At 40.2% G+C, this 23,788-nt stretch overlaps 1 protein-coding gene across 1 annotated transcript in view; it reads right to left on the bottom strand.

The window, feature by feature from the left end:
• HSD17B12 (hydroxysteroid 17-beta dehydrogenase 12) overlaps nucleotides 1-23,788 on the bottom strand; it is an 82,301-nt gene that overhangs the window by 13,870 nt on the left and 44,643 nt on the right. The window contains 4 exon segments of the mRNA XM_063158829.1: nucleotides 3,473-3,507; nucleotides 13,539-13,583; nucleotides 14,460-14,524; nucleotides 18,977-19,087. Coding sequence (XP_063014899.1) covers nucleotides 3,473-3,507; nucleotides 13,539-13,583; nucleotides 14,460-14,524; nucleotides 18,977-19,087 — 256 coding nt within the window.

Genomic DNA, 23,788 nt, shown 5'->3' with positions numbered 1-23,788 from the left:
GAGCAGCCATGATAAGAGTACACACACTAACAAATGAAAAACATCAAGATTTTGATTCAGCTTCTTAGAATACAAAAGAAAGATGACATTTATTTAAATGAAAGACTGAAATTTAGATCTAAAAAACCAGAGTGCTCTTCTTATATTCAGACTAGGGACTACTTGCCACAAAACTTAACTGAAGACAAAAGCTTAACAGGATTCAAAGAAGGACAAGCATTGATATGGATAAACACAAGCCTCATGCTTTTAAAACAAACTGAAGCTTGAGAAGAGAGGCTGACACGCCGGCAGCAAGCACAGGTCTCACAGCGCCTGGCTGCACTGCAACTTTCTAGCAGGAGTCGTGACCACCACCTAGATGGAGTGAATTAATGGTCTGACCCAGGGAAGAAACCCTTCCTAGAAACACAAAACATTAACAGCAGCCCCTTGCAGAAACTCTGTGTATTGCTCTCTTTGAAGCAGTCACTGCCACTGGGGGTTTTGTGGTTTGTATTTTTACATTTTAAAGAAAGCAGTCCTAGCCTTAAAAGCTCATAACTTAAAACCTCCAGATAAAATGAAATTGAGAAGCATGTGAGTAGGGGGAACACTTCCAATTACTCCAATTACAATTCTGCTTCTTAGAGGAATTGCAGAATAAATGTTTTTAGAGAGGGATCTGAAGAATTACTCAAGCATCAGCATGGTAGAAAGAAATTTTGGCTCCATCTAATTCAACCGTGCCCTTAATGGGAAATAAAAAATAAAACAAAACCAAACAAAAAAAGTTGGTTAAGATGAAGAGAGCCAGGCCCACACCCTCACACCTCCCAGTCATTCTACCTTAAGTGGTCCAGCACCAGGGAGGCTATATTTAGCCATCTCCCTGTTGCTGTGGCAACCAGCGCCTGCTCCAGCTGCATGCCAAGTGGAAAGAGCAAGCTTCTTCTGTAATGTAATTATGCACTTGCTACTTTCCTGGCAATAAATACCATAGTTTGGTGTTTGTCTAGCAACAGCCAACTGATTTTTGGTGGTGGTGGCTTTTTTTTTGTTCCCAAAGACATCAAGCCTTGATTTTCAGTTCTATGAGTTTCCCATCTCAGACAGTAGCCTGAGTATTTATACAGGAACTGCTCATTTAAGTATAATAGGAAGCTTCAGATAATAAATTGTCACTTTAAATGTTCAAAACACAGGAGAGAAGTCACAGCAGAGAATCTAAACGCCATTACCAGAAGTGGCATTCATTTAATGCAGCTGTGTTTAATATAAATAGAAAAGTAAAAGCCAAACCAAGATGTAGCTTTGTTTACTCCTATCATACCTGGATGCAAAGCATGCAAAGTATGCTCTATTTTTGTATTTATCTTGCAATATATTGTCATAAAGCCAACATTCAACTATGCACTAGAGCAAGCTGCAAGATGCTCTAACACACTACGTCACATCTATCTACTCAACGTGCTCTCCTCCTTGAACAAGTGAGGAATGACAATGAGGTTCTTAGTCTGGCCTTATTTTTAGAGCCTGAAGCCCTTTTTTCTAGCCTGTGGTCCCATGTGAGAAATATATGGCAGACCTGAAGAGCAGCTGAATCCAGCTCCAATTCATTCATGCCCTTGGATTTGCTGGACATCCATGTCCTCCTGTGGCTACAGACTCCTAGCAGTGCTAATGGCCTGTGAGCTATGACTGTGCAGGAGCTGGCAGCTGCAGGCACTGCTTATGTGCACTGCAAACCCAACCAGCTTCACAAAAATCAAACAGAAAATGGAAGGTTTTTCAAATATTTTTCCCTGACATAGAAAGCAAGGCTGTCATCCAAATGGAGCAGTCTTCTAAAGTGGTTCCTTATAGTCAGGAAAAAGTTCAAGATGCATATTTAATTCTTTTTAACTAACATTAAGGGTTTTTTTCCAGGCTTCTTGAACATTTATCCTCAGAATCCATGAGGTAGTCATGAAATTAGAGAACTAAGAGGAAAGACGACGTATGCTCAAGGGCAGTCAGAACCAGAAGTCAGCAGGATCCTGGTTTGCTGCCTTTCATTCAAGTCATCTTACCGGCATGGATGTGGAACAGAAAAACCTATGCAGGATATTCTATAAGTAGAGTATACACCATTCTGTCCTGAGAAGCTGAAGAGAGAACTCTGCCAAATGGACAGCTACAATATTTCTTAAAACTAAGAAGAAACTGAGGCAAGAAACTTACGAGTTTTTAAGTTCCAAAACCTAATTATGAAATAACATTAAATCCCCACAAAAGTATAAATGTTTTGGTCATGCTGGCACCTTCAGAGGACAGTGGTTTCACAAAAAACAAGTCCCTTTATCTATCAATAACAGTACAAGGACAAGGAGTAGCTTCTGACCTAGGAGCCCTGAGTATGTATCACTGCTGTACTATAATAATCCTCACCCTCTACTCCAGCTTCATTGGGTAATATTACACTCCCACCCCAGAGCTCAGTCTTGGGCTCAAATCTCTTTATATGAAATAAACTTATTCACATCTCCTGATTGGCTAAGTAAAAATCTTAGCTCACCATCATCCCGATGTGCTAGACACTGACTCCCATACTGACTCCCGGCTCTGACAGTTTGCACCCAGGAAGAAGCTTTGTTTTCAAAGTGAAACATCTGTGTATCTGTGCAACATGAGAATAACTGAATTCTGGTCTGCACTGAAGGCTCTCAGACAGTGGGACGACACAAAATGAACTTTGTTTTTTTTCATCATCTTTGCTAGATTTGGAGGCTTGCCCCACATAGGGACTCCTCCTGCCTATTTGTTTGCGTGGTTCTACAGTTTTCCCCAGTACTGTGAACACAGCTCAAGCCTGATCCAGGGCAACCCCCAGCAAGGCGGGGTTAGCACCCCAAGAGAGATGGCAAACAGCCAGCAGAGCCAACATCAGCTGCAAAACAGCCTGAGGGAGACTAAATGGAAATCATGAACCTTTTGGTTTCACCTGGGAGCTAGCTGGGAAGTCAGTACGTCTTCCCTGTTGACAGTGGTGTGTTATTCTAAAGAGCTGGTCTTCAAATCTATTCTTCCAAATGATCACAGCCTTTCCTCAATATACCTCCTACTGTATAATGAGAACATATTCTTTGCATCCATTTTACTTACAATGACTTAGAGAAATAGCCTTAAGAAGGTTATTCCCAGGAACTGTAACCACCCCCTCAGAATAGCAGGTTGTTGAGTTAGTGCTGATGAGTCAGACGGGCTTTTTAATTCTGTTCTAAAAGGAATCACCACAACAGTGGAGAAGGGAGAGGAAAAATAAAAAGGGAATCGAGTGGAAAAGGCTTCCACCGTCTGATGATTCATGCACCATCAGCGTGACTCACCCAGCATTACTCTGCCATTAAAACATGGAGACTAGGCTGATTAGTCACAGTAATGAATTTTTCAAGAAAGGATTCTCCCCTATAAATAATGATGACTTTGTCTGGATAGTGTTAGTGTGACTCACCTTTCCAGCATGCCGGGCAGCACCAATCGTGTCATCTGCAAAAGGAAAACATTGGTGATGGCTGAGAGTGCAGACAGCAGCCAGCCGGGGCCGAGGGAAGCCTCCCCGCCTCCCAGAAGCAGCTGCCACCCCCTCCACCCCAAGCACGGCTCGGGGAAGCAGAGACCATACTTTGCGTAGGCAGTTTATTTTTATTCTACCTGGATAACTTGGCTCTGTCAAGTAGTGTGTGCACTGAATCTGGTGAACCCATCTAGGTAGTAGCACAAGAGTAAATAAAACAAATGTCTTCACCACTCTGCAGCATCCATGGCCTCTACAGAACATTAAAAACCAGAGTACTACAGCACAGGTACCATCTTTCTCTCCCTGCAAAAAACACCTGTCTTCCTCGAGTCTGACTAAATTTACCACCTATGCCAAGATTCAAAACATTATCCAATACATTTTAGCTAGGCTTACTGAACTGCTGAGTTTAAGACAAATTATAGAGCAGCAAGAGCACTAACAGAACTAGCGAACATATTATTAACTACAGAAAACATTTAAGACCGCAAAATATTTTTTGTTGATTACCCAGGTATTTTCACACTGGAAAAACTACATCTCCAAGAGAAAAGTCACCTGGCAAGCCTCCTCACTGCTTTGGAAACTCCTGCCTTTATTATGACTCTGAGCAATCCATCTACAAGCTGGCTGAAGGATTCTCCTGAGCAGTAATCCTAAAACAAGATTCCCAGTTGCAGATAGAGCCTCTCTGACAAGGGAAACAAATTAAGCATTGATCCAAACTTGGACAAAATTTTAATTAGTGTAAAATAGTTAATTTTCCTACTACTAATTACTACCATCCTAAAACACAATTTAAATCCAAAACTTCTGCCTTCCTGAAATAGTTTCGAAATTCTGCTTGTGCCAAATTCAGCCCTGACCCATGTAAGCCTATGAATAATTGCCACTGACACCAAAGACAGATCACACAAGAAAAATAAACTGCTACCACATTTGACATCTAAAAAATGTTCCAACAAAGTTTTTGAGAACATGGTGGGGTGGGTAATAAAATACTAAAACCAGCACACATCAAAACATAATGATACTGATCCCAAATTACCTTGATAGCTTAAAATAAAACACTGAATATTTGAACAGTGTGGGAAGAAAAACACACACAAAAGAAATCAGCATATATAGGCACACAAAACACCTGCAAGCACTTTGATTACAAAGAAACAAATTTTATTGTAGGAAGCTACTCATTTTATTATCACCACTGCATTAGCCCTCACATATGACTCAATCTGGGTTTGAGGTTTTATTGTTTGTTTGTTTTTATTTTTAATTATAAAACATCAGGAATAAGGGAGAAAAAAACCACAAAAGAAAACAATCTCAGTTGATTGCAACTGACACACAAAGAAAGTGCTAGAGAAGGGCTGTGTTTTCCATTTTATTGGCATTTCTCCCTTAGAATAGATTCTGCCATCAGCCACACTGCATGACAGTTTTGATAAGGGACTGTACAGGCAGGAGTTGAACAGGCCTTCCTTTCATGAAGTCAGCTGTTGACACACAGTGCTGTCAGCACTGCCCCAGAAGTCAAACTAAATATTCAGAGCTGATAAGCATCAACAAGCTAAACAGATCTGATACAGCTTCAAAAAACCCTCTGGTATTAAGTTTAAGTATACATGAGCTTTTTCATACACTAATGCTCCAAAAGAGATGTAGAAACAACTATTTATTTTAATCTTCAAGGATAAAGAATGATTTGGGCTGATTTTAAGACTGGCTCAAGATTGGAAGAGCTTTTATCTGATCCACGTTTTATGATCTCTTCCACAGATCCCTTGGCAAAAGCAGCATACTGTTTCTTGCCTCTCAGGGCAGTGGAATGCTGCATATCATCTCCACAGATTGGCACATGGACGTGGACTGGAACTGCCTTCACTTAGGCAACCCATAAATGATGTGAAAAACCAGTACACAATTTCCCAGTAGTGCAGGGGAGACCCCACATTTGAAACTTTGTCATAAATCCACACAAATGCATTCATGGTCTAAATCCAAATTGCAACCCACCAGCAGCTCTAACAGTTTATCACAAACCTGCTGGCTACTAAAATATGCTACAATAATTGGTAGAGTTACATAAAATAAAAAAACTATGAAGCCACTGACAGCTGAAATACAACAATAGGTACACAATTTGGGGAGAAATCGAGAAGTCTCTCACTACCAACTGCATTAAATGGTTTGTTTCTAAAGTTCAGCTGAACAGCAGTCAATTTTTTTCCCCTCCACAGAAAAACACTGATGGCAGAACTGACTTTCAAACTCAACATCACTTCCCTTTGTTTTACTAAAATTCTTATTTTGAGGGAATTTCAAAATTCTGTGAAATAAGGCAAAAATTTCTATCAGTATTTTTATACCTTGTGATGTGTGAAAAAATATATTTATGAATATTCAGTACCTTGATGTGAAAATACTGTTATTTTTAAAGAGCAGGATAACAGAAGGCAGCGCTGAGTCAGACTCACCTGACCCAGCCAACTGCACACTCAAAGTGCACGACTGGAAAAATGCTGGCAGGGTATTCTGCAGCCATCCTCAGGTCTGGCAATTTTATACACTCTACACACATGTAAAATATTTTCAGCATTAATTCAAATAAAACAATCAATAGCAGAAATGTAGTTTTATCACTAACAATGGTGTCAGTGGTGTCTACCCCTGCTTGCATTGTATGATCCTTATCCAAAACACCAAACTGGTTAACACTCATCTTCAACAGCTGTAATATCAGACATGCCATTAGGAAAAACGGCAGTTCAAAATCAAAACATCTAGAACTGAATAAATATCTCCCAGATAAAGAATCTAAATTTCAGCTAGATCTTGTTTAGAGATAGTCAATTCTGCAATGGTGTGTAGCTCACAAATGGCAAAGCCTTGCAAGTCAATCTATAGGAATTTGCATGCAGGATGTCAGAGAACTTTACAGCAGTGTTTGTTTCTTGGAAGACAATTTAATACAGGCAGAAGGAAGTGTCAGGAAGCCTAAAGGAGAGGTTGGGAGATAACCTAAAAAGAGTGCCTTCAGTTGGTGATTACTGAACATGGTTAGGCTTCCTTCACATAACCATTTTTATGAAGGAATACTATTCCACAGAAATGTGCGCTACAGTTGAAAGAATGAATGAAAACTCAGGTAATTCCAGACGAGCAGTTAGGCTACATGAAAACTGCTCATCTAAAACAAAGTGGTTTTTCTTTCTGAAAATTTGCATTAGAGCAGAGTGAGCATGTGCATCTGACAAATTGGTTCAGGACAGACTACTCAGCACAAGAAATTGTTAATATTTGATATTTTACAGAGTCTGGCTAAAAGTTAGGTTTAGCACACAATCATGAAGAGTGGTTGGTGCACTCTAAGTTTTTTGTGTGTTTTCCAATTATTTCACGTACACTCATAATGCTACCACAGAGTTTAGGGTTTAGTTCCTTTGGTTTGGAGAATTGCTTTGTTTTTAAGTAAACTTCTTTCACACCTACCTATCCAGATCTCAAATTCCAGGATGCTCAAGGCAAATGACTAACTTTAAGTAGAGATTGATTACAGACCAGTTCAATAATCTTTTATAGGCAGCTATCATTTCCTTATGTCCTTTCAACTGCATTTATTACATTCCTGGCAAGCACTGGTTGCATCGTCCACTCTTCCTTACTAAATCTGTCCTCTACCTTCTAGTTCTGGAAAAAGTAACACCACTTTTACCCTAACAAAGCAAAGATTCCTACTTGCAAATACAAGGATGCACAGACTTATGGTTAGATTTATGTTCTAAAGCAGGCACTGCAATTAAAAGCTGCAATTAGAGGATGAGGAAATAGAGTTGGAAGTCATAACCATGGGTTTCCAGTGATTTTTCTTCAGAAGAAAACCCCCCATTCTTAGTTATCACTGCATTGTAGTCTTTTCTCAATCTGGTCCAATCAATAGCTCAGAAGTGGAGCTTTTGAAAAGAATAATAATATGCAAAACTTTGAATATTTTTCAAGTGATGTTACTCAGACGACTAAAATACAGCAGGAAATGGTAAGATAAATATTGAAAGTCACCCTATGACCTTATAACAACTGTTATACAACACCAGAAACATAACATCACAGTTGTATATTTACAAATATAAATCATAAAGACAAATCATTCTATGATGTTAAAACTGCAAATCATTCTTTCCACTTCAAAAGAATATAATGGTACCCTTTCTGTAACTAGAGCTATACAAATAAAAAAAAAGGGTGAGGCTTGAGAATTTGGACAAGTTTGCTACAGTGTTATGCAGCTAAGAAGCTTCCCTGACTCAAAAACCTGGGGTGAAATTTTACCAACACAGAGCAACATAACTTTTTAAAGATCGGGAATTCCCTGTGGTGCACCCACTCATACAAAAACATCATTGCTACCATGAGACAAGTCCAGGGGATTCACACAAGCTCACAGATGCAGTAGTTGTTTAACAAAATTAACTGGCACCCTTGTACACAGAGGGTACACTAAAAATCTAAGGACCTGTTCTCATACACTGGCATTTAAATTCATTGTGAGGTCTATTCTCAGCATCTATAAAGTTTTTTAATGTGTCTCTCTTAAGAACAGTAACTTCTTAACACAGCTCATACCCCAAGCCAAACAAGAATTATTTATATTTGTAAAAACTAGCAAGGTCAGCTTTTTCCTACTGTAAAAACCTGAGGTCAGCTCAACTCACACAGTAACCCATGTGGCCGTGTCAGGGGCACCAGACATAAAAAGGGAAGTGTGAAAGTAACAAGGCATGCTCATTTTCAGTGACTTTCCTCTGAGCAACAGTTTTACAAGAGAAAGCTGTCCCTGTTTAGAGCCACAAACTTTTGGAGTCAAGTTAAAAACTGGAAGCTGTCAAAATTGTCCTCTTGTGCTTTACACAGGACAAAAACAGCTCAAATAATAAGGCTGGACTTGCTTCTCTTTTCAAGAGGCAAAATACGTGTTTGTGTCAACCCCAAATCTACAGAAAGCCACAGAACTATAGGATTTCCTTAATTTCCCCAAGTTACTTGTACTTTGAACAAAACCCCCCAGTGCTTCTCTGACTATTGCTTAAAAATATTTATTGCAGTTACAGCTTTCTGTGTATCACACTCTCAAGTTCAAAGTCAGCAAGGTGGGAAACCACAGCACTGAATCTCTCCCTCTGGACCATCTGAATGATATGCATAACCACCTTCACAGGAGGCTTACTTGTTTTCCAAGCACTGGTAACTGTCCCTCTCTGTTTTAAACTTATATTATGTACTTGGTCAAATCATCAACCCCTTCTTTGATTATGACTTTGTATATAAATGTAAAAAATCTCTAGGCTAGACTGGAATACACACACAGTGATCTCTTCTTACAAGTCAGTGTTGCCACTGTCCTCAGAATTATGTTCCACTTACTGTGACCCTTTCCACAAATACAAAAATTCACATATGGTTCTTGCAGGGGACAAGCAACTACCACCTGATTTCTGGTAAGGTACCTTCACAGATGCAGTCTTAGGCTGCACTAGCCCATCTGAACACACATTGCAGTTTGACAGATGCCATTTCCTACTGTCTTTTCAGGATTGCTGCTCCCCAGGCTTTTCTTCTTTCTACATACAGGCCTGCATAAGAATATTTCCCCTCTTTCTCAAATTCACTAAACTTCTGCTCCTTCTTTCAATTTTATATTGGTTTTGGGTTCTGTTGTTGCTTTCTTTCCTAAACGCAGTTTCAGACTTTCTAGTAGTCATTTCCATGTCCTGCCTGGGATTCACAGCCTGGTGGTACTCACCTCTTACTTCTCCTCCATTAAGGGGGCAGCTGACAGCAGATCTCTCAGTTAAACAGAAGGATTTAAGTATTATAAAATCTCAAGAAAATTAAAAGCATCTCAAATATGACAACAAAAATCCTTGATGTGGTAAGGCCTGTTAGCCTTTTGCATTGGCACTCAGTATAAAACATGAGTGAAGTCATCAACATGACAACTACCACAGAAGGAATGGACATGGACATCATTTACTCTCCTGCTTCATCTGTTAATGCCAATTTCCAAGCAAAGCCTGGCCTGCAAGCCTAAAATTTGCATCCCCCTACAATATAATAGCCTGCAGACCAATTCAGCTCCTTGCTTAATCAACCACTAAGCCAGCACTCCCTCAACTGTTTAGTCCTGCTCATTTTTCAAGAGAACATAAGCTTATGCCTCATTCCCAATGCAATTAGTATATTGTGATGCTGCAAAAGAAATAACAAACTTGCAGTTCCTTCCATAGCAAGTAACTCTTGCAGCTCCTGGAAGCATTTGAAGCTATTCTCTGTGCTCATTACCTACCCACTTTTTCCCCTGGAAAGCAGTTCTGGCACCCTTGGCTTTCAGGACATTAAGCCAACAGCCAAACCAAGTTTGTTTTCCCAAGTGAAACTAAAGGCTGTAAAATACAAAGATGAATTGACTCAAGAAGATGAAAGATGAACACTTGAACACTTGCTGGTTAATGAAAAAACCCAGGGATTTTGACCTAATATTTCACTCAATGCCACTAATATTTGTGTCTCAAAATGCAAAAAGATATCCAAAAGTTGTAATACAAACCCACATTACCTGAACTGCTACCAACAACCATTAAAGTTCTGTTATTTAAATGCCTCCAGAAGCTTGAGATGAGACTATGACAAGAACCATGAAACTACATTTACTACCTCATCTTCTTCCTCATTTATTTGTCAATTCAATCCTTGTATATGACTGTATTAAGTCTCAAGCTCTCCTGAGAAAATACCACAAACGAAAAATCTTTGTGCTATTTATGGCATCAAGACCCGTAACACTTATTTTTTTGTGTGTTATAGGAAGACCAGAGTAACTCCTGCACTGCACATCACCATAAAAATGTGATATTGCCCAGACTGCCTAAAAAGCATCTACTTTGGCTGGGGGAGAAGATGGTATTTTGTCAAATTTTTAACCAGCATTTTAAAAGACATGAGATTTCCAACATGCTTCAAGTAGTTTTATGTGGCTTATCTTCAGTGATGTACAGGGTGCTTTAAAGGCACATCACTGTAATCAACACTTCCTGCCAGACTGAGTGAACCCCAAAACTGCATGACTTCATGGTTCATGGGTGATGTAATCCAACAGTGCTCTAAGGACGTGATGGGGGCAGGCAGGGGAGCATGGAAGAGGATTTGGGAAAGACAGATTTTAAAAAGTCTGACTGGGAACAAATTTTCAAAACAGCTGCCAAAATTCCATAGTATTAGATACTTTGCAGCTGGGAAAAATACTGAACAGCAGGACCATCTAGGCTGCAAATTTGTCTTGGGAGGTGAAGATCTTGTCTTCTCTCTCAGTGTACCCCTTCTCACACACTGCATATCCCCTAGGAACTCCAATGAGCTGACTAATGAAGAAAAAGATGGATCAAAAAGTTATACTTAGAGCAATAAAACAGATTTCAGCATTTCTGTGCTAACTATCCAGACTTTCCTACTGCAAGTCCAAGGGGTGTTTCAGCCAGAACTGGAGTTACTTGACATGCACACCAGAAGAGTTGTGCTGTCCAAAAGGTGCTGCTGATGGCACATGGTGCAGGTTACTGAGAGGACAGGGATATCAGCATCTTTTAGGCTCTGAGAAAGGCTGGTCCAAAAGGCAAGGAAGTAGATGCCAATGCTCTAGAAAATAACAGCACAAGTTATATGCTATCTCTGAAGGATCTGGAGATACTGTGGGTAGAGTGTGAACAGGTAGTAGCTCTGCTTCTCCTGTATTTCACACTTCAGCAGACCTTCAGCTTCTTGCCTAAGAACTTGTGCTCTCTTCCATCACAAATTTGATGTTATTAGTCAGATAAGAAGAGAGAATATTTTTATTACTGTTTTTAAAAACATACACACACACATATATGAAAAAGAGATGGTATCAACCTCAAAAACAGAACTAAAACCAGAACTAGTTCTCAAAAACAGAACTAAATATTCACAGGATTACATCCTAAAAGTCTGCATAAAACCATAAACAGACTTGTCATAAATTTATTTCTTTCCTACCATGATTCTCTAGTTCTATGGCTTCTCCTGAAAAAGTGTCTTACAGATGGCACACATCTCTAATGTGTTCTTCTCCCCAAAACACTAAGCATCTGGCATGCCTACTGTTTAATTACACAACACGCTCGTGCAGGAGAAAACATTTGCAAGCTTGGAATCTTATGCTCAAATTCTGATTAAATGCAGTAGCAGGAGTTATTCACAGTCAAGGAAAAAGTTTTCAAACAGAAGCAAAAACACTATTAACACTCAGCAAGCAGATCTTGAGTAAGTTTCTGCATGTGCAAAAATAGCCATTTTAGAAATCTGAAGAGGTTGAGAGGATGCAAATTTTACAAGAAGCTGTATGACAATTTTGTAAAATTGTTGATAAACACTGACACTACAACTAAAGCATTAGTCTACTTTGGAAAACAACACAGTCTAGCTGCATCTCTGGAACTTCAGGTGTATGCTGAATTAAACTACTACTCTACCCTCCCATCTTCAGAAACACATATTGAAGTAGTTCATCTGTAACTTTTCTACTCTCACAAAATGCTCCCAGGAAGACTGACACCCCAAATTCTTTTATCACTGAATAGTGCACTCCCTCTGCTGGCACAGCACAGAGCTCACACCTCAGCAGAGGAGGTCTGTGCATGACACTTCTTCAGATGTACACCTGATGCAGCTCTGTTAACTTAAATGACTTCCTTAAGAGAAATTTTCCTAAAGAGAAAACTCATTAATAACTGACTTCTCTGATCCTGTAGGGGGACAACAAGACACCATGGATTGTCCTTCTTGGTCAATTGGAAAATCTGTACTTGTCAGGCTCACAGTCATTTTCCAGGTGAAAGGCTTCTGAAGACTCACTGTTAAGAGCATTTCTAACTTTCCAGCAAGTAGTTCTGAGATGTCAGATCAAACACACACAGATGTAAGAGCGTGCAGCAGCAAGCTGACATTACCAACTCCCATTCAGTCATGCAACGGCTGCATTTTCATTGTTTGTCTGTGTTTTAATAAAGTGTGAGAATCTTATTAAAGCATTGTTTTAAGAGGTGCTGTGCCTCCTCACATGGAAACCAGAGTTTAGACTCACCAAAAGAACTGTACTAGATGAATTTAGTACTTGACCTAATCAGAAGAGCTGCACAAAAATCTTTAGAGCCATCTTTGAAACCTCTAACATTTTAGCTTTGAGGCAGAAGGTTAACCCTCAGCTGATAGAGATACACTGTTATGCAGTGTATTCTGTATGCAGAAGGTTTAGCAGCCAATAGTCACAAGGAGTTCCATCAGCACACACTGCTAACACACTAACAGCATCCCTGTGACGTGTAAGTAACTATTTCCTCTGTCCTTTTTAAGCTTTGATATGCCAAGATGAAAATCTTATTTTTGAACGGGCCTCATGTTAATCAGCAAGAGAACAGCCATATGTTTTAGCCTCAAGTCATGCTGATTTCTTCTCAATAAAACCTTCAGTTTAAATATTCAAAAGTGAAGGTAACTTCTGAAGTAAAGTTAATGCATGCTTTTGTGAGTTTGGTTTTCCCTCTTGCTCATTTATTTTGCAGAAAAAAATGAAGCACCTTCTCACTAGTGTACAAAAACCTTAGACATGCAGAGATAAGGGCTGCCCACCCCAAGAAACACAGATGCAGGGGAAGAAGAAAGAAGCATTTACAAGGACTAGTAAAACAATTGTCAAAAATCATTAGGTGCTGTTTTGTGTACTTACCTTGCTCCTTTCAAATAGCTAATAGGCATCTTTGCAACAAATTACATTTCACACATCAATCAGAACAGTCCAATATTACAATTAGAACCACTGGGTTTCTCTCCAAGACAAAAAGTGAACCTGTAGCCTAACAGGCCAAAGTAATTCCCTCAGACAACTGAGCCTTGTTTTCTGGTTTTGAATTATCAAGAAGTGTTGCTAACTTACCTTACAAACAGACATGATGTTAATGTTAACCATTTTGTCGATCGTCTGCAAGAAAACAAAGTTTTGGCGTTTACTCATTTTAAGTTATTTGAACAATATTTATACATCCTCTGGGCTTAAGTGCCAGGATAAATTATCTGCCTTTTCTCCTTGCCTACCTGCTAAAGTATCAGGAACAGTGACAGGCTTTCAAAGCAAAGTCTATGAATTGCTCTTGGTCAGGTTTCATCTTTGATTAGGGACTTGCATTAAATATAGAACCACACAGGTGTATCACACTGACACTCTATTTCCTAACACTATTCAGTACTTACGAATTTTAATAAATTCTTACCTTTGACACGTGTTTTAAAATTAACTACTTATTTTACTCTTCACCATTTCAGTGACTTTAAGTTTATTCAGATATATTTAGCAACACTTAAGCAGAAAACACAGTGGACCCAGTGAGCTACAGGGGTTTCAGAATGAAAATCATGCACCAGTGAAATTGTTCATAATCAGAGTTTTCTATGTATCCAGTACAACCAAGATTGTCCCTACATTATGAACTGTCTAAATGGTCACATTAAATTTTTAAGTGTTATGGACTATGCAGCTTTCATCCATGAAATTGCTTGCTCCCCCCTTCAGTCACATAGGAAGCGCTCCAGGACAAACTAAAGCAGCTCATAAACAACAGCCAGATGAGACCAGGGACAGGAGCAGAAGCAGCAGGGAAGAGTACATAAAGAACACCACCAAAAAGTGAGACTGCCATCATCAGCATTGTGTTATGCTGCTTATGGAAATCTCCAAGCTTTTGAACACTTAATTCCAACCAGAAAACCTCATTATGTGGGTTCCTTAACCAAACCTAAATACTTCTGAAATATCTGCTAACCCCAGTAGAACACTAGAAGGTACCACAAAAGCACTTACCTTCTCCAGCTCTGGGATTTCAATAAAATATTCAGGATAAGCATAGGATATTCCCACATTGTTGACTGAAAGAGAAGGATGAATGAGATCACATGGATGCCCCCTGATTAATGGCAATTTTCAAGCAATTAAATGCTTAAAATGTTGCATTTATGACATTCTAAGTGCTTTGGCCGAGTTCCCTTCAGTGTCAGCATCCCCGGGTGCCCGCGCCGGAGGGCGGGAGCACACGGACGGGCCATTTTCATGCGTGAGCGTTAATTCTGCATTGTTTACCAGCTGCCGAGTTCAACACCTCGCACCCACGCCCCACAGCGCGGGGGGCACGGCGCTGCCTCTGCCCCCAGCGGGGGTGTCCGCGGGGTGTCGAGGCAGAGAGCAGCTGCGTGGCGGGGCAGCGGTGAAGCCGTTTCACACCTTTTTCCCGATAAATCACTACGAGCCCAGCCGCACTCCCCGCGGAGGGAGCGGCGCGGCGGGGCGGGGAGCGGGGCGCAGTGCGCGGCGCGGCCGGCAGGTGGCGGCAGAGCCCAGCGCGGCGCGTCCCGCGCCCCGAGCGCCGCCGCGCCCCGCGGGGGAGGGGGAGCCGCCGGCGGGGGCCCCGTGGAGCGGAGCGCCGCTGCCCGGCCGCCCTGCGCCGAGATGCCGCGGGAAACCCTCCTGCCCGTCACCCCCACGCCTGCACCGAATCACTCAAACCGCCTCGATTCGGCTTTTTCAATACTTGACACTGGCACGGTTTTATTCTCGGACGTGAAACCAACAACCCATTCTCTAAATCCCGGCCCCAACAGGAGAAAACTTGTAATTCTGTTCGAAAACAGAGCTGCTCTGCAGCCTCCAACTCCGCAGAGCACACTGATATGGAGACAAAAAGCAGCAACCAAAAGGGATCTCCGCTTCCTAAGTATCTGTTGTTCATCTTACGCAAGTGAATCGCGTGACATGTGGTTGCTGTGGCAACATTTTACATTTATATAGTGTCTTACACCCCAGAGAATCCCAAAGTGCTGTGTATGCTCAGCAGCACTGTGCACCTCCAGGCAGAATCTGCACGGGGACAAGAAACGTCGTCAAAAGGCACGGATGCCTTTTTCAAAAAATAAAATAAAATAGCCCCTCCATCTGTGCCAAAAGCTATCGTTTTAAGACCCAGCCTGAAAGATAATTTAGGTATCAACAGAGATGCAGGATGTGCAAGAAACAGGAGGAAGAGATTCTGGCAAAGTGCGCCAACTTCATTCGGAATTCCCTCAAGCTCTTTTAGTCCAGATCTTAGTGTACAAATGGAAGTTCATTAGTCATGCTGTGTGTTTCAAATTTTTAACTTTTAGATAACCTTTAAAAATTGAGGTGAGGAATTGAGGGGAACGTGGAGTTGGCAAAATCCCAGCAGACATTTGCTGTATTTAGAAAGAGTGAAAAGTTTTTAAAAGGAAGGCGATACAGTCTGGCTACTGCCAGAGTGAACCAAATTTTTTTCTTCTTTTCATCCAAAAATAAACTATTTTTCGTTCCATCTCTCTAGAAAGGATTCTGGCTATGAATTGTGGCAGGGTTATGGGACTAATCTTGGCAATTCTGTCCAAATTTAGAATGCTTATATGATTCATGCTACAGAGACAGTCACACGGAATTCACACCCCTTACTGCTGACTGGGTCCCATTTTCTGCAATCATCTCTGCTGCAAGTTTGTAACAGACCATTAAAAATCAGGTTTTGGGTTGCACCACCATATTCTAACTAGAAAAAAATGGATAGCAACAGAGTAAGATACTGTCCAGCACAAACTCCTTTCAATGATCAGAGCTATTTAAGAATGGCAAAAGGAAGATTTCCCACCTCTGCTTGTTTAACATATTGCTGTAGCTAGCACATGTTCGAAGTCACTGACAGACGCTGTTTTGAACACACAGCAAAACATTATGCAAACTCTTTTAGCCTTCCTACGTGGGTGAGAAGAAGCTTCCAAAAAAGAAGTTTACAAGGATTTCAATCTGTAAGTACTTTAGTTAGACTTTGAGCAACTCCATAATTAGAAGCTCATTCTTGAGTAGTACGTGTGGAGACTCCCATGTCTCCAAGTATAAGGTTAAAAAATAATCAGCACTGATCACTGGCAACTGTGCTGTGCTACCAATGCTTCTCATACCTACTGTTCCAGATAAGACCTGAAAGAAGAAAATATGCTGGAACCTGTGAACTCAACCCTTATGGCTGTTCTCATTTAAATCCATGTTTTCCCTCACACTAACATGGAAAACACAGCTCAACAAAAACTACAGTCTGGATTCCAACAAATATTACAGAATTTAAAATCTAAGGCACTAAAGCATGAGATTAATTATCATAAAAGTATTAAAATACTATCCTACAGGAGTAGCCATCATCTGTGTGGAAAAATTACATTGGAAATGGTTGCTATTAATACAGCTATATCTGGGGGAAAGCCAGTACCCACATATCATGTAATCTGGTGATCTTGGGCACAAGACCTACTAAAACTGCAGGGGACTAGATAGAATAGAGGTTTTTGTAAACCTACACTGACAATGGCTGCAAGAAAAACAAAAAAGCAGAGGAACTCAGCTAGGGAATACACAACTCCAGAGCATTTAATTGCCATTTTTACCATGTTTTTAGCCTAGGTGATCAAGCAAATAAAAGCAAGAAGCAGGCTCTGTTTAAGGAATGTGCTTTGTTTTCCTGTAATGAGCTTACACAAAACTTGACACACACACTGCTTTAGTGCCCAGTTTGTGCAAGGCTATAAAAAGTCAGATTTTCATTATTTTGTAGATCACCATAACCTAATCACAGCCTAAGAAATAATAAAAACCCTTCCAGTGTGGATATGTACCTAGCACAGTAAAAGGTTTGCTGGTGTTTCGAGACATTTAAATCCTCTACTAGTCTGCAGCAATTGCTACGTGACAGGCAGCTTGCAAGCCTTAGAGTCCCTGAGTGGATTTTGACAGGACAGATTAGAATGTACATTAATTTTACTCTTCAAAGTTTCTTTGGAACTTATTTCCTTCAGAAACAAGAAACAAGGCATTCACAGCTGTGTCACGACTACTCTTTACACAAAACACATCCTTGGCAGTTGAAGTTACTTCAATGGCTTTGAATTTTTATAGCAATTAAATGCTGGATGCCATGAGTTGTATGTACTCAAGTCTGTTAGAAGTAGTAGGGAGCATTCTGGGGTTTATCCTTTAATGTTATTTTTTAATTGCATTTTTATATACACTATTTTCTTAAGCATTCTTTTCAAACATTGGACAACAAGATTCATCTACTAGCAACAAAGTTCATACAGTATATTATCATGTATATAACAAATTTGTTTTGAAATACACCTAACACACCCCACAGTTAAAGCTCCAATTACTGCACTTCAGATTAGTAAAACGAGTTTTGTAGTGAGGAGTGCTTTATCAGATGACAGGTTCTAGTAGATGTCTGAGTCACATGATTTTTTTCATGTATTTAACCATCACAGGTTCTCATCCCTATACTGACTAACCACAGAAATACAGGATATGCACAAATATATGTTTCCAAGGGAAAAAGAAAACCAAACAGAAAACCAATAAGTAATTGCCTTTACCCCCCTGTTCAAAAAGGATTCAGGTAAGCTGCTGGTATGTTAAAACTCTTCTTAGCTTGTGATAAAACACCTACATGAAATCACCTCAGTTCTACATTTGACAAAGTAACTGGAGGGATCACCTTGTCTTTTCAGGGACTCCCACACCACTTACACTCCTGTGATGTAGCAAACCATACTCATGCATATTGTCCTATCAGCAACAGAAACAGCTTACCAACATGGACAGAAAAGGCTCAGGACTTTGGAAGCAGGAGACAGTTACTTGATGTTCTATTGTAATGATTGAATTTCAAGAGCTCTGTAATTAAAAGTTCATGGCTCTCCCACAGGGCTGTACTCCTAACTGAATAACTCCTAAGATAAGTATGTGAAGCTTGCTTAGGACCTAAGATGAGATTACATCATAGAACCATACAATACATACAATAGAACCATACACTCCCTTGGCTTAAAGCCATTGCTCCTTGCAACATGCCTATTACACAAGCCCTGCTAAAAAGTGTCCCCATCTTTCTTACAAGCCTCCTTTAAGTACTGAATGAGCACAAGGAGGTCTCCCTGGAGAGGGACCTTCTCCAGGCTCAACAACCCCGAGTGTTCACATCAGTGTTTGCAGTCACAAGCTGCAGTCAAAGGCCTTTAACAATCACAGAATAACACACTGAACACATTCAGTAAACATCATAAGTTCCTAGAAAGTAGGCCCACATGCAAGCACCATCTCATGTAGTGTATCAACAGCAAGCTAGAAAACACCTCAAGCATGCAGCAACACAGCCCTAGTCAGACAAATAACAGCTTTTGTGAATTAGTGTCAATAAACTTCAATATGGGAAGAAGTCAGTAGACACGTCAAGACAAAGCACCACAATGAAAGATTTAGAAAGATCAGATACAAACCTAAAACACCAATCTCCAGGCCTTCCAATCCTGCTTTGATTCCATTGTAAATATCTTCTCTCTCTCCAAAGTCTGCCACAATGACTTTTGTTTCCACTTTGTACTTCTCCCCTAGAATAAAACAGTTTTGAGATGTCTGAAATAGTTTACCATTCAGATATTAAGACTGTATCAGTTATTAGGTTTCACAAAACATTTTAAGTAGCTAGCATTACACAGGAACATTTTCACCTCTGCAAGAGGAATCCTTGAATTTTAACATTACCTGCACAGAAGTTCATGACATTAAGCCACTTCTGATGACAATATAAATTCTCAAATGATTCTGCACATTTTATTTGTAAGAGACAAGAAAGGTGGCAAGATAGTAAATGATACACTTTTGCATAGAACAGAAAAATGGAGAAATCTGGAAGCACATGTACACAACAGCATTCACGTACAGCTTGACAAGAACATTTTTTTTCAACTTAAGCCAAATGGCAAATTAATTGCTTCAGACAAAGCAAAACAATTCTGTATTGCCCTCCCTTTTCATTCTTACTTCTGGTCCCATAAAACATTTTGAATCTTTAGTTTTTTGAACATGTACCAAAAAGAGAATGTGTGGGTGAACAAGAAGAGCAGAACTTCAAATCTGATCATTCCAAAGCCCTTCTGATGTGCTGTCATCTCCAGCCTTACTAGAACAGGAAAAATACACGTAGGCAACTACATTTTGAAAAACAAGAAGGAACGTAGTAAAAATACTTCATATAAAAAGCAACTCTGCTTTCATCAAGCTAAATTATATTGACTTAAAAGCAGTACAATGTCCTCTCAGACTTCAAAAGAACAGAACAGTAGCTTAACATTGCAGCATCTCTGTTCTGCTGCACCCGACTCCCACCCCAGCATTCCTTAAGGGACCTGTATACAGCTCAAGAAGGATTTTGCAGCACTTTGCCCCCAGCCATTCATAAAAACCAGTGCCATGTTAAAGGAAAAGAATCATTCACAAAAAAGATTAGAAGCAGCCAGATTCCCATGATGCTCCTTCCCATTCAAGGGAAAGCCGTGACTCCCATGATCCTGCCATCCATTCATGCAGAATCATGAATCTACTGAACTCACTGGTTTGCTCGCTGCCTCCCCTCCCCCCCCCCCAATATCCCTAATGGCAGATGAAATTATTTCTGCTCCTTTTCCCATCCTCAACCTCTTCATCTCTCCTGAACAGCTGCATTGTTTAAAAATCCCCTGAGAGATGTTGCTATGTCAAATGACGACGTAAATAGCATTAAGCCCCTACTGCAGCAGCAGCCTTGTGATCGCGTCAGAAGAAAATCAAGTTCAACACTGGAGGGGGGGCATAGAAATAGTCTATTTTTGAACACAGCTGCTCTAATGTTTAGCACACACATTTGGTTTTTTACAGGACACAATATTAAGGACAACATTAGAGGCTCATCTCATATGTGCAAGTGGACTGGATGGGCAAAGCGCAAGTCACACACTTTACACACGTGCCATTTTTAACTGTTTTGTGGGAGTGCAGCTGTTGTCACTGCCACTCACATGCTTTGTGAAATGCAAGCTGTTTAAAGGACCCAAACACCATTCTCACAAACTTGCTCAATTGGTACTGTCCTTTTTATACTAAACACTCTTCATTAGGATTGCCACCAATCCATCTTTAAAGCTTCCTGAAATCACTGCAGAGATAGTGAGAGGACAAAGTAAAGACAAATCTGAATACTATCAGAAATAATACATACATATTACTATATCTAACACTATAAATAGAAAAGAAAAATAAAAGTGTTCGCACTACTATTTATATGAGGCCCTTCTTTGATCCTTTAGAAAATGAGCAAAGAGCCATTACACTTAAGGCAGTTAAGCAATACACCTATACAGAGCTGCAGCATCCTTTGTGGGCAGAGTGCACAGTACAAGGTATAAAACCATGTGAGAAGCAGAAGGCTGCCCACTAGTATAGCCAGAGTGGACAAGGTCTTTGTGAAGTTGCTCACACAAGCACACAAGACTGTCTTGCCCCTGCAGATACCACCAGCTGGTCAAACCCTCCCTTCCCATTTCACAACAGCTTCCAGGTATCCTGTAACTTTTTCATACCCTGTGCTCTGTCGCAGAACCTGCAATAGATGGGAGAATCCCCTACATCAGAGAAAAGACTATGAGATACACCTGAAAAACCAAATGACAATGCAAATAGCATTAAGTCACTTCCGTGTAAACTTGGTCTAGTAGTCAGAGCACGAGGTGCAGAGAAGAGCAGGTGTGCTCTGCTCTGCATGAAAAAATGGAAAAGGGAATTTCCTTGATCTTAAGGATTAAGATGTTCTCAAACAGATGGGCTGCAACAGAGTAGAGCACGTTGCTATTTTATCTGCCAAAAAGACACTGAGATGTAGAGTAATAGAGAAAGAAGCAAGTAGGCTATGTCCTTATCCAGGGTATCTAGGATATCAGGTATCTGGGCTACTGCTGTCCAAGAGAAAATCTGAAACTCCTTAATGGAGCTTTCAGCTTGAGGACCAGGAGATACTTGAGAGCCACAGGGAGTGAAAGTAGGGTATAAGCCAGTATTTGCAGCCACAGCTAGAGGACCTGAAAGAGCCATTACCTGCCAGCATGTCCAGCATTCCTGATGATATTTTGAAAAGTGGATCTGATGTTTTGTCTTTGGAACTGGTATTTCAAATACTCCTTAGCAGGAGACTAAATATTACAAGCACCAGGTTGTCAGTAGTTGTGCAACCGTCAGTCATCACCTATCCATAGGATGGGAAAGGAAATTCAGCAGATCTCCTTCACAATTCCCAGTTCTGACACACTAGGGTCCTAATCATCTCATTTACTAAAAAATTCAGTTGAGACCAATATTGACCCTACAAATAAGTTTGAACCTAAATATTCACATGTCCAGCTAATTTACAGGGTCTGTATTACCTCAGCCAAGACATCTGATCATTTAGCAAGATACCAACCGTGCTCAAAAGTATCCTGGTAAACCAAGAAAAGCAGACCTGATCCTCTGCAATCACAGCATCGTTTGAGAAGTAAGTTGTTGACCATAAACAAATTTTCACAGCTGTGGAAAGGCTAAATGAACCAACAGTCCCAATAGTGAGAGCAGGCTGGTGTAAACAGTGTACAAGACAAAAAGATGAAATGAACTTTTGCAGAAGATACTGGGATGTATTCTTCCCAAGATCCAGAGAGCAACCCAAGAACACAGACTCCAGAGGCAGAGGCACAGTGCAGTCCAATACAGTGGTCATGCAAACAAAAGCAATACATAAGATACACACTGAAAGGGGAATATAAGAGAACTGAAAAAGTGGCTATTTTTGTAGTGGTAAAAGAACTACTGACTTACTGAGTCACATTCCCATTGTGCATTTCTGCACAATACAGGATGAGACAGTCTGGAAACAAATACACTATTTAACTACATTCTTCACACCAACAGAAGTACAAACACTTTCACACACAAACCCTTGAAGGACACATTACTTTCAGTATCCTCAGAAGAGGACTCGAAATAGTGTTTGAAACCTTAGCTAAGGTGTTACTTATTCCAAATAAGCATAAGAAAACCTTACAACCATCCTGAGGAACAGCCAACAGGACAACACCTGCCTGATTTCTCATCTAAGATCGTCAGTTACAATATCTGTAGGTGAAGCAAAACTTAATTCCAAGGGCCAGATATGTCTGACTTACAGGAAACGTATCCAGTCTTGCTATGCAAGGAAAATGCTAATCTTAACTATCAGGAGAAGTAGGGCACACCTTGTCTACTAAAAAGATTCACTTGCAAAATAACACCACATTGCCTAGAACATCAGGGGGGAAAAAAAATCACACTGTAATTAAAAAAAAAATAAAGCAGAAAGCTAGAAACTACAGTGAGCTACACTAAATAATAACAAAGAACTGTAAAATGGCAAAGAGACAACCATTTTCAATTTTTTAAAATTTGTTTTAAAGTATTTTTAAGTTTGCAAATAATTGAAATCAGCAGCCCTCCTGAAATCTTGGTTCTTGGCTAAGAAAATGCTAAGGAAGTTTTCAGACACAGATAAACTGCGCTTGAAAGAAGGTTCCCCAAGAGGAGCCAGCCTGTGTATTTCGATGCAACAGCAAACACACACCAGTTTGGTAGTCAGGAGAAGCAGCTCAATTTGCCAAAGAGAAGCAGTGTCAGGGTGTCTGTCGTACAAAGTCTTGCTGGGACACATGAAAATTACAAGATCTTCATCCCTAATAAAATAACATTAGTTCTTGGATCACCTGTTTCAAAGCAGTTTGCTGGAACAGCTTGAATTTGCACCTTGAGGCAAAACCAGTCAACTTTGCAGAGATGTTTGAGATACAAGGCCCACATTGTAAGCAGGTAATGGGGATGGTTCCTCCAAGATCAGGGAAAGGGCATTAAAAACTCTTGCTAGAAGTGAAGCATCTCACCACTTTACATTCAAAGCCAATAGAAATATTGCCATCACAGTGATACAGTATAACTCAACTGTTTGCAGAAATAGAAAAAAGTCTCAGTCTTTAGCTTCAGGACAGTCAGAAATTCTAAGCAGTAGAAAAACAGCTCTCTGTTTTTCATCATACAGGAGAGGACAAATTTGTTTAGGTAAGGAAAATCAACTACATCCACAAATAAAGATGCCATCATCCCAGTATCACTGCAGTGGTAAAACTCATCCTAATCCAGCACTCAGTCTCCAGAAACAGAGTTTGTAACCTTTCAATATAGGGTAAGAAGCTGAGAGATGAAAACAAAACATTAAAACC

This window comes from Melospiza melodia, chromosome 6, assembly GCF_035770615.1.
Source record: "Melospiza melodia melodia isolate bMelMel2 chromosome 6, bMelMel2.pri, whole genome shotgun sequence".
NCBI classification, from domain to species: domain Eukaryota; kingdom Metazoa; phylum Chordata; class Aves; order Passeriformes; family Passerellidae; genus Melospiza; species Melospiza melodia.
The sequence above is the reverse complement of the archived record's forward strand: the minus strand, read 5'-3'. Positions and strand labels throughout refer to the sequence as shown.